A 12407-nucleotide genomic window follows, 5' to 3' on the forward strand; every position below is an offset into this window, starting at 1 on the left:
GGAAGGGTGGGGAGGGATATTTGGTTTTGTAGGCTTCATATTTTTTAGATGAACAAACCAGACCACGTTAGATAATTTAAAGGGAGTTACATTTTATCTATATTATCTAAAATTTGCTTATGATTAATATCATTGTGAATTTTATCTTCAATAATAATTTTTGTACATAATCCAATCCCTACAGCATTTCTAATAAGGCTTCTTGCATCTCACTAACTAATTAATTTGTGAAGACTGTTTTTCTATTAAATCAAATGCTAATTTCTAAGTCATTGCCCGTAGAGAGTATTATCTGATTTATGTGCTTTTAAAAAATAAGACCTTTTTTTTAATGCCCTGCTTGTTTGCATATAATTCTGATGTCTTTTTTCTAAAGTTCCTTAATGAAATTTTTCTCTTGACAAATATGATACTTGATTTTCCCCCCCTTTCATTACTTCCCGTTCTTCCTCTTAGGAGCGCAAAATAATTGAAGACACTGTGGTTCCATTTACTATTTCTTCAAGTTCCGCAGACCAGCTGTCGACATCCTCCTCTGTAACTGAAGGCAGTGGAACAGTGGTGAGACTATAAATTAAAAGCAGTTTGTGAAATAAACCTAAAAGAAGTACAAAATCAAACAGCCAAGTTTTCCATGAGATTAAATCCAGGACTGGCTATTTCCCTAGGTTCGTGTCAGCTACTACAATGCCATCATACACCATGGTGTTGTCATTCCATGGCCAAATCCTAGAGCCATTGCCCAGGGGGCAGTATAGTCATTGATGAGGCCAAATCTGCCCCACAGGCTGGCTACCAAGGTCTCTCTGCACTGGCTGGTTAGGTCCTAATTCATGGGCCATGTGCTGGGAAAACTTCTTTCTGCCCATCATTCGTTCATTCAGTAGACATGCATTCCTCTCTGCCATAGCACATGTCCCTTTGCACCGGTGGCAGCAACAGGATGGCAACAGCAGGCTCTCCACCTGCCTCCATCAAAGTTGCCTCTAACCCACTCTTAAAATTCCACATGAAATTTACATGTGTCTTCAAGGGCTGGAGAGAGCCCTGAACAGCTGGTCTACCTCCACATCCCCCAAACAAGGTCATGGAGGTCGTGGACAGAAGTCATACCAAACCCTGGATAGTCCATAATCTGCATTAAAGAAAATAATGGTGGGCACTAGAAAAGCCATTTGTCCTGAAATTAGCAGTTCTAAACTACTCCCCTCTATATTAACTTCTGAAAAAGATCCAGATTGCACGTTTATTTTAAATCGTTATAGCTCAGTTACTGTTCAATAATTTGAACAACTGTTCCTTAACTTGCAGGCAATGTGATTGGGGGGTGGGGGGAAAGCTTCAGCTATTTCATAGCCAGAGATGAGTGTTGTCCAGTGCGTTTAATTTATATTTGAGATTATCCTTGTTTTCCCTATTAGAATAAGATGGATCTGGAAAACTGTCATGAAGAAGAACAAGAGACAAGACAGAAGAAACCATTCCAGGGGGGCAACAATGGCTTGTTGCCTGAGACTAGAGAAAGTGGTCCCCTGGAGGAGAAGGGCAGGTATGCCCCACGGTTCAGGCTTTTGGCCTAAATGCGCAAAACCGGGCTCTGCCTGTTCTCTCCCAGGAAGTGCTCATTGCTGATGCAAATATATTCGCCTTTGAAATGATCATTCCAGTAATACATTACATATTGCTTGAACACATTCTAATGACTCTGAAGTCAGTGTCCTTATGCAATTGAATATAAATAGCCTGATTTTTAAATAGGCGAAGCCTTTTTCAAATGAGAGGCAACAGTGTAGATCAGAGAAGGGGCATGTGGCCCATTCAAAGCCCTAAACCTAAACATTGCTCACCTGAAATGATTAATGTGTCTGGAGAGACAGAGGTTGAAGACATGTGCTGGGGTTCCCCCAACTGTGGTTTCACTGTGGACTTGAACCCTGCTGTTAGTATCCTCTGAGCTGTGAGAAGCCACATTTACTCTGTGTGATAATATAAAGAACAACCAACAAATTGATTGGGTGTGGGTAAACCCGTCTCCCCACACACACTCATGGGTTCTAGTCTATTCCATGGGAGCAGAATCGGATTGTAGCTTTGGGCAATGGTAAGTTTGTTGCTTCCACCCCACAGCTAACCTAGAAGAGACCCACAGAAACCCAGGAGGCTCTGCCATGAGCACGTTCTTTATGAGACAGATGTTTGCCTCTGCAGCTCTGAGATACTAGACAGATATTGATAAGTGTGCATGCCGGACCAGGTTGTATGTACACATATACACACCATCTTCAGAGGGGCCTGAAGACAGGAATGGCTATCTTAGGGTTCTTTTCAAAGACTGGTGAATTTGGGGTTGGCTGATAGCTGAGCTCTTCTGGTGGAATTTGCTCTGAGAATCCTCCTGTGCCCGTCAGCTAGAAGACTGGGTGAGATGTAGGGTATAGGGCAGTGATGGCGAATCTAGGGCACGCGTGTCAGAGGTGACACGCGAAGTCATTTTTTTGGTTGATTTTTTCTTTGTTAAATGGCATTTAAATATATAAAATAAATATCAAAAATATAAGTCTTTGTTTTACTATGGTTGCAAATATCAAAAAAATTTCTATATGTGACACGGCACCAGAGTTAAGTTAGGGTTTTTCAAAATGCTGACACGCCGAGCTCAAAAGGTTCGCCATCACAGGTACAGGGGCTCGGGGCCCACGTCCAGAGTCTGCAGAGCCCTTGGAATAGCACATCTGCTTCCAGTTAACACTGTTTAAAGGGACTTTCCAGTTTTATGAAATGAAAGCCACCCATCAGGAATTTTTGAGCACCACTGATAAGCATTTTTTGTGAGTTTTTTATAGTTCTCCAAACAGCCTCTATTGTTGCCAGACCCTTTAAAATCTCTTCAACCTCTCCTTTCTTTATACACAGACGCTATAAAAAGGCTTTGTAGATAACCATGGGCTGCCAGAGTCCCACGTGGTCCAAATGATTTCTCCAATAAGCCCTCTCATAAAAATCTGGGGGAGTCCAGGAGTTAGCTCAGGCTTCTCTTGAAATTATTAGAATAAATTGCTTTGTGGGCAGGGAGGTGGGAAAGACATCAGAAATGATGGTTTCTCAAGCTTGTTAAATTGATGGATAATAAAAACGAGTAGCAGTTCAGAGCATTTAAACCTAGTTTAAAATAAAAAAACAAATAAGCATTAGTTAGCCCTCATTTGTTTGTTTTTTTCATATTGAAATTGGTACTTCCATACCCTAAAGCAGTGGTCGGCAAACTGCGGCTCACGAGCCACATGCGGCTCTTTGGCCCCTTGAGTGTGGCTCTCCCACAAAATACTGACTTCTGCGCATGGGCCACGAAGTTTCAATCGCACTGTACGTGCACGCCCGCACGTGGTATTTTGTGGAAGAGTCACACTCAAGGAGCCAAAGAGCCGCATGTGGCTCACGAGCCGCAGTTTGCCAACCACTGCCCTAAAGGATAAGATCAATAATTTTAGTTCAGTTGCTTTTATCTCTGCTCTGAAACATACTGATTTATTTTAACAGACTTATTCAAGGGGCCTTGACTGATTCTGAGAACCCTGTATCAAAAGGAACCCATCAGAATGATCAGCTGGATACAGAAGCTGGGGCCCCACACTGTGGGGTGAACCCGCAGCTAGCTCAGGGTAAGGAAGGAGAAGACCAACCGATGCTTAAATTATTGTATGACAGCCCCGCCTGTCATCCAGACAGAAATGATTTCTATTGGCTACAGGCTTCTCTTCTAGCTTTTGCTCTACAGCACCGTGAATAAACTCCCACCGCCAAGTGCCAGCCTCTCCGCGGACTCACCTTGAGCCCTCAGCAGGCGTTAGCACTTTAAAGAAAGGTGACTTGCTAAGCAAAGGTGATGTTACTGAGCACTAAGCTTATGTTCTTGATTGGCCTCAGGTCCATCCCAGAATCAGCAGGTATCAAACCCGCCAGTGAACACTTTAGAAGATGTGAAGCCAAAAACCCTCCCATTGGATAACAGCATTAACCATCAGATTGAGTCACCGAGTGAAAGGCGGAAGTGAGTAACCAAAGACAGATGTGGAATTCCTTTTTTTTTTAATGTATTGACTAAGAAAGGGAAAATGAAAAGGTGTGTGATAGCAAGGTGTTCGCAGCATTTTCGTGCCTTCTCGCTCTTGAATCTCATTGATTCACGTTAACAAACGTTTATGGAAATTTAGGACAGTCTCCCAGACAAGTAATACACTCTGAGCTTATCAATTTGAAAGAGGCAAAGTAATGCTTTTAACCCACAAATCTAAACATTGAAAAGAATTTGCAGGCATGTTGTATAAACAATTTCTTTAAGTGAGTTAAAATGTCTCAAAATCTATTGACAAATATTCATTATCATTCTCTCCGTTTTAGGTAGCTACCTTAGGCTATATTTTAATTTTGTAAGATTTCTACTTTTTTACAATAGTTTCTGATATTTTTTATACATTTCAATATAACAGGCACTGTGTTGAAGGGCTTACATAGCTTTTCGCATCTTTTCATCAATTAACTCACTGAGCTCTCCCAATAACTTCAACTGAGTTATTATTCCATTTTTCAGAGGAGGAAATAGAGGCTCAAGGAAATTAAATAACTTATTCAAAGGACTTGATGGTTAAGTGGTAGAAGAATTCAAAATTATACCACAGTTCAATGGTAAGATCATATGTAAACCAGAGGTTCTTTGTAATCAGCTTTTAAAATACAACATTCATTATACTTTAGCAAGTCCTCTACCTGGAGCTAGACCACCTGGATTCAGATTTTGACTCTGCCACTTGCCTGTGTAGGGCTTTGAGCAAGTTGATTAATCTTTCCCTGCTTCAGTTTCTTCATGTATAAAATGGCAATAATAATACTACCTACGTGTGAAGTTTTGTACCTGACGAATAATAAGTACTATGTGGTACAGCTGGTGATAGACAATGAGGATGGTGATGAGGATGAGGATGACTTGTTTTATAAGTTCAACTTGTTACCTTATTTTTCTGTTACATTTTAAAAATGGTATTTGAACCATTTCCCCCTTTTCTCTTATATCTACCCAATTTTGTTCCTATGTGCCTAGATGACACTCGGAATAAATAGAAACTGAAATCACACAGAAGTAATCATGATTGTTATTGATTATTGCAGTGATTTCCAACCATTTTTTAGGCACTGGTACTTATCATCTAGGGCAGCGGTTCTCAACCTGTGGGTTGTGACCCCTTTGGCGGTCGAATGACCCTTTCACATTACGATTTACATTACGATTCATAACAGTAGCAGCATTATAGTTATGCAGTAGCAATGAAAATAATTTTATGGTTGGGTCATAACATGAGGAACTGTATTTAAAGGGCCAGAAGGTTGAGAACCACTGCTCTAGGGTATTACCTGAAAACATGACATTTTGTTTTCTTGGTTTTTTGTTTTTGTTTTTTTTAATATATTTTTATTGATTTCAGAGAGGAAGGGAGAGGGAGACAGAGAGAAAAACATCCATGATGAGAGAGAATCATGGATCGGCTGCCTCTTGCACACCCTGCACTGGGGATTGAGCCCACAAGCCAGACATGTGCCCTAACCAGGAATTGAACCCAGGACCCTTCAGTCCACAAGTCGCCGCTCTAGCCACTGAGCCACACCAACCAGGGCAAACATGATATTTTGGAGGAGGAGGTGTGGGTGGGCAGGGGGCTGGTGGAGTTATTCCAAAACCAGTTAGAAGACAGGTGGAGTCGTGCTCTGTTCACTCCTGTGTTGGCATTTCTCTTAGCCTCATTTTTCCTCTGTGTTCCGCCCCTTTCTGTACAAATGAAATGAACCTTTATAAGCAAGAGCCCAGAACTGACAGCTAATAACAGGCAGGGTGTGCAACCAGCCACACCTGGGAAACCGTTCTGGTAGCGTCTGGCTGGGGACCATTGTGCTCTGTAGATGCCAATGCCATAGCCGTTATTAAATGTTGTCAACTCCACCCCTCATCACATGTCCTCAGAATGAATGTATTGATGGGGGTGGAAGCTGCCCCACTGGAAAATACCTCCTTGAAGTTCTGCCCTTTCTCTCTGGGCTCTCTGCACACGCCCTTTCCTAAATCCCTACTCACCTTGCCCCTCTCTCCCCAGCATCTTTGATTTTTATATCTAACTCAGCATGCAATTTTAACTATTGAAAAATTATTCTGGCTTTTCCGTTCCACAGCGCCAGCCTGGTCTGATATCGTGCAGCCATTGCATGTATAATCTTTGCCAGACGGATTTACTATTTTTGCTCTTTAGAAATAATTACCTCTAGGACACTCTGTGGTCTTTTCTTTGGTAATCAGGGAAGTATTTTATTTCCATACCTAAAATGTCTTCTCTTGTAGGGTTGGGCTTCTCTTTCCTTGTCATAATTGTTGGATCCTTTACCATGTTACAGGAAGAGCCCTCGAGAGCACTTCCAGGCGGGACACTTGTCCCCCTGTCCTCCCACCCCTCCTGGCCAGTCACCAAACCGGTACAAGAGGTCAGCAAGCCTTTCGGAGGTGGCTTTGTTTTGACTGGAGCCTGCCAAGCATAATTCGAACCGAATTAATGCTTGCCAAATGATTTCGAGAAGTTTGCCCATCAAATCGCTTTCAACACACACACACAGGCAGGAGGAGAGAGAAAGCCAAGTGCATGACGTTGGCGCGGCTGTGGCCACAGGCCTTTAATTATATTCTGTGGAAATTGCAATCTAATAATAAAATCCACCAGACAGTTGCTGGGCTCCTCAGTCGGCGCCTTCCCCTCCAAGATGGCTCGGTCCTTCTAGGCTGATGGCTCTTACAGAGAACCAGGCGGGGCCGAGCAGCGAAACTGCATCCTTCCTTCCCCTACTCAGGCTCTCAAAGGATGGCTGCCAGATATTAATTGGGCCCCATGATGTTCTTAAAAGCTGCCGAGTTCCCATTCACTGGAGAGACCAATTACTGAGGTCTACTCCAAGGTTTTTTGATTTAGACATTTCATTTAACTACTGGGTAGGGGAAAATCCTAATAAATAGGGTTTGCTCAGGGCAACTCTTTCTCTTCCCTGTTTCCTTCCTTTCTGTTTCTGCTGTCCCTCTGTATGTACCCTGTTGGCTTCTGAATGGTATTGCACATTTTCAAACTGCTTGTGTAATTCCAAGCGCTTTCCAGACAATAGGCACCGGTGCCATCTGATCTTAGCTGTGGGCAAGCCGCCCCAGGAGACAGCCAGCTTACCCCTCGCCTGGTGTTGGTCTGCTGGGTTTGATTCTTGTCCACTGGCGGGCACTGTGCTGGGGGTTAGGGGGTACAGAGGTGAGTCCAGGCAGCCCATGCCCTCGAGGGGCTTACAACTCCCGAGTGCCCAAGTTATAGTCGCAGAGCTTACACTGGAAGGAGCAGTAGAGATAATCTAGTCCAACCCTCTCATGTTGAAGTTGAAAGAGAAACCCAAAGGGAGTCCTTTGCACCAGATCCCAGAACCTCGGGACAAAGCAGGGATCTGATCCCATATTGACCTGTGGCCTGTGGGGCTGCATCACAATTGCCTCTCTATTTTTATACAAAAAAAGATTTCTTTTCTTAATAGGTAAAAGAAATGCCCTCGTGGGCCAACAAATCAATTATAGAAAATTTTAAAGTAAACTTTAGTAAGAAAATTGAAATCTTACTAAAGCTAAATTTGATCATCTTTTAGAGCTTATATAAACATGATGAATACATGGAATCATTTCAAGGCATCTGATCATTGCGATTGAATAAACAACACCTACTTCTTGTACAAATTAACTAAAACACACTTACACATGCATATATACATGCACGCCAGGTTCTCTACCACAATGGAGGCCCATTGTATTTAGTCTAGCACTTGTTTGCCAATTACATCTAATGCTTCATTGCTGCTCATTATCAGTTCAGTAACTGTCATTTCACTCATGAGATAAACATTTTTTAAATCCATGTTTTCATTTTTTTTTTTTGCATGAGGCTACATGTTTGTGTATGTAACCAACTCTTCTAAATGGGAGGTTTGATTATTATGCGTGGTTTTGACCTAGGTCTATAAGTGGGAAGAAGCTGTGCTCGTCCTGTGGGCTTCCTTTGGGAAAAGGAGCTGCGATGATCATCGAGACCCTCAACCTCTATTTTCACATCCAGTGCTTCCGGGTATGTATTCATCACGCTCCTCCTAAGTACAATATCGCGGTGTCCTTGGGCGTCGCTCTGGACTGAGACAGACCTCCTGGGAACCTTGATTGCCTTTGCTCGTGAGGCCCGCCCTTCTGAGTGTACGGAGTGTGTGTGGAGTCCAGCCTTCGGGAGGAAGCTCTCAGCTATCTTGCGTTCCTCTGGGGAGTCAGCTTAGAAGTAGCAAAGCAGGTTTGTACAATGTGTCTTCGTGAAACAGGTTTTGTTGCTGAAGAGCATCTATTCTGGCAGGAAGCTGAGAATGCTACCCTGGGAGGCCAGTGATACTTCTGCATCTTTTAGGGCATGTGAATTTATTGGGAAGGTGATATCTTGGCAGCTTCTCAAACTCTGTGACTTGATGTTGAAGATTTTCTGTCAGTTCAGTGTGCTTAGAGTTAGTGGCAAAGTTGAATGTGTCTGTGATCCCAAACTGAAGAGCACTTCCTCTGAGAAGCTGCCCTGCTCCCCCAGACTAAGTCTCTCGCCTTTGTTACAGGGCTTTACAGAACCTTTCATGGTCCGTACCACTCACTGTTGCATTGTTTAACTATCATGTCCTTTAACAAATGATCAACTCCATAAAAGCAGGAGCCATGTCTGCCTGGCTCACCACTATTTCCTCTACACCTAGCAGACATGGTGTCTGTAAACATTTTTAGATAAATGAATTAATATGTATACTGAAAATGAGGAGGCTTGGATTCTAATTCCAATTTCCTGCTAAGTAAGTGATTTAACCAGTTATAACTGATTTATTATAATATAAAATTTATAAGTTGGCCTCTGTCAGTATGTCTCATCTTTTTTTTTCTTTTTTTTTGCTCATAGACATCTTTCAAATTAATATATAATTTTTGAAACTAAACCTTCTTCCTCTGAAAGTCGTTTCTTTCTCTTTATAATCCTGATGTGCTTTCTTTGTCCTTCTTGAATTTTGATCTATGTCTTGTTGGTAGATTCCTCAGCTATAAAGCACACTTGCATTGGGTTAAAATAACTCCCACTTTACTGATAAGTTAGGGGAAAGTAAGTGAAGTTGTCCCAAAATTTAATAGCACCAGTTCTCACTGGGAAGCAAAGCTTATCTTGGACAAAACACAATATGGAGACTTAATGAGACTCAATTTATCAATATTCTCATTGAAAAATTAACCAAGATAATGCACGTCTTAAATGGTCTAAGAGTATTTTGAGGTTCAAGGCATTTACATTTTAAAATCTCATGGTAATGCCAAGATAATATGTTCCAACACCAGAGTTTTTTCTCTGAAACTTTACCAGAACTCAAAATAATAGCGGTGGCAAAAGGTCTTTGCAAATTCTCAAGAGGCAGGAGATTCCCTTTCTAAGCTGTCTAGGCCATTATTCTCTCTCTTGTCTTTCACTTCCTGGTCTGACCTGATGCTTTAAGATACATACCTGTGCAATGTAGATGCAACTGGTAACATAATTTGGATGAAGCCTCCCTCTCCCTTCAGTGACCTTAAAACATGAGTCTGAGGCTAGCCCTCTCCTCCTGAGCTCAGTCCTGCTCTCCTGGCGAGAGGCTGGCATCAGAACCAACCCCAACTTTAAGACCATTATAAACTGATGAACAAAAATAGATACAGAGGCAGAGCAACATCGAACATACTGTCAAACTACAGTGGGAAGGCCGGGGAGGGTTGGGGCGGGGCGGGGGTTAAGAGATCAACCGAAGGACTTGCATGCATGCATATAAGCATAACCAATGGACACAAGACACTGGGGGGTATGGGAGGCTAGGGGAAGGTCAAGGGGAGAAAAAAAAGGAGACATTTGTAATACTCTTTGTAATACTTTAAGCAATAAAACAATTTTTTTAAAAAAGAACCAACCCCTACTGCCACTCCTCTGGTGCACCCAGCACAGTCTATCCCACAGTTTTTGTCTGCACTCAAGCTGACTTAGCTGAAAGGAGTGCCATTCTCAGTGGATTTGTGACTCTGGGTGTCACTGCCTTTAATGTGGAAAGATAAGGTGAATAGCTATTTCCTAGGAATTCTGATCTGGCAGAACTTACCAACTCTGCTGGGAAGCATTTAGCGATTATTCACAGACAAGTTTTCATTCATAACCTGCTGCCCATGTGTTTCTTTAAAACCACTAGAATTCAATCTGTTTAAAATGGTTCATAGGTCAAATATATGGTGACAGAAGATTTGACTTTGGGTCAAATGCAATGCAATATAAAGAGGATGTCTTATAGAATTTTACACTTGAAACCTATATAAATTTATTAACCAATGAGACCCCAATAAATTTAATTTAAAAAAATAATAAAATGGTTCTTCGATCTTGATTGAGAAAAGGCATGTGCTAGAGGTTAACAACATAGGCTTTGGGATTAACCCAACGCCACTTACCGGGTTTACAACCTTGGACAAATTGGCTAACTTCTCTGCTAACTTCTCTGCACCACCGTCCTTCTCTGGAAAATGCAAGGAGTTACCATAAAATGCTAAAAGTATATTGTTGCTGTCAGTCAGTTCTTAGTGCAGCATCTAACACATAGCAGATACTCAACAAATGTGGAGGCTGTAGAAGTGATTATTGCACTATTCATGTAAAGAATAACTAAGCATCATAAAGAGATTCCTTATGCATCTTATAACCTCTGTTCTTTCTCCCCGGTAGTGTGGAATTTGCAAAGGACAACTTGGAGATGCAATGAGTGGGACGGATGTGAGGATTCGAAATGGTCTCCTAAACTGTAATGATTGCTACATGAGATCCAGAAGTAAGTACTGGGGTGAAATACCTTGAGATAAGTGAGTGCAATAGTATGTCTTTCTCGGGCCCATTTGAGGAATTCAGTTATTTCTGCCTATCAGTTAACACTCCTACCCTGAGGGAAAGATTTATTAACATCTAAGTAAAGGAAGCAATAATGAAGTAACCCCTTAATTACCACTTGTTTTCTATTAGAAGTTACTGCTTGGGTGTGACCAAATTCTTTTCATCATGAAGTGCATTAATACACCAGCAGATAAAAACTGTGGGCCAAGTTTGAGGCATTGCCTGAGCTCACCCCAGAGACTTGGGTGAGATAGAAGGCAGATATAAGGTCTGTAAAGCACTATTTGCTTGCCGAGGCCTATCTTTAGAAGACCAGCACCATTGTGGGGAGGGGTTGAAGTGTGAAGAATGGCTCTCCAGTGTTCATCAAATCAAGCACCAGCTCCTCAGTAGCTTCATGTCCTACATTCAAGAGTTTCATGACACAATATGTTGTTGGTCCCAACTAAATTTAAAGTCCCAAGAGGCCAAATGATGGGTTCTGCTCTTTGTGAATCTCGGCCCTCGTCCAAGATACCTGAGCACATCATCAGAGCTGAACAAGTATGTGCTGTCTTGAAGCTCCCTTGAGCAGCCTGCCCTCTGACCTTGTATCTGGGTTTCCTACCATAGAAGGTTCATGTCAGTTTGTGGGGCACCAGGGGGTGCTGTTGCCCAGCTGCTGTTTAGAAAATCTGAAAATAGCCAGTGGCTAACCCTCTGAATCCAGCCTCTCTCTCCATCATAAATATAGCCCTTCTGGTGCATGGCCTAGACAACAAGTGACTCTTCCATGAAAATTCATTGGTCAGAAACTCTTTCTTTAAAAGAAAAAGGGTGAGGGAATGAAGAGATGGTGTTTGAAATACAAGAACGTTTTGCTATTTCTCCAAGTAAAGGAAGTGACATTTTTATAGCTTTTTTTTATAGCTAATTTAGGATCTCTAAATCTACAAGACTAAATACTTTAAGAGTAAAAATTGAAACTAAATTATTTTATAGCTGTAGGTTTAGTATAATCTGAGAAATTTATACATTTTAATAAAATTATGTGAAATAAAAATTTAATCAAATCAGGTGATTTTGATCTATCATAAACATTTGACTTCAGAACAGTTCCAACTTAGAGATGAGCTGGTACCATCAAACTAGACTATTTATATTACATACTATATTTTTATATTATATACATTTATATCTTATATGTTTATACCAGATATTATATATCATTTACACATGTAACATCTATGTTATATATTATATATGTTTATACCATGTATATAGAGCATATATAAACATATGCTATAAATATATATTTATACCATTATAATATATATGCACATGGTATAAACATATAATATTAATATTGATACTATGTATCAAACATATAAAATCTGGTATAAATAA

General features: G+C 41.2%; 1 protein-coding gene across 12 annotated transcripts in view; it reads left to right on the forward strand.

Annotated features, from left to right (window-relative positions):
* LIMCH1 (LIM and calponin homology domains 1) overlaps positions 1–12407 on the forward strand; it is a 191889-nt gene that overhangs the window by 172749 nt on the left and 6733 nt on the right. For 8 of the 12 annotated variants that reach the window (XM_015561051.1, XM_015561052.1, XM_015561050.1 and 5 more), the window contains 6 exons: positions 457–561; positions 1422–1549; positions 3538–3659; positions 3925–4048; positions 8072–8180; positions 10860–10962. In XM_015561051.1, coding sequence (XP_015416537.1) covers positions 457–561; positions 1422–1549; positions 3538–3659; positions 3925–4048; positions 8072–8180; positions 10860–10962 — 691 coding nt within the window. Of the gene's footprint in view, positions 1–456; positions 562–1421; positions 1550–3537; positions 3660–3924; positions 4049–6435; positions 6523–8071; positions 8181–10859; positions 10963–12407 lie in introns of all 12 variants that reach the window. The other 4 variants (XM_015561044.1, XM_015561049.1, XM_015561043.1 and 1 more) reach the window with 1 other exon arrangement.

Source organism: Myotis davidii, unplaced genomic scaffold (genome assembly GCF_000327345.1).
Source record: "Myotis davidii unplaced genomic scaffold, ASM32734v1 scaffold235, whole genome shotgun sequence".
NCBI lineage: Eukaryota > Metazoa > Chordata > Mammalia > Chiroptera > Vespertilionidae > Myotis > Myotis davidii.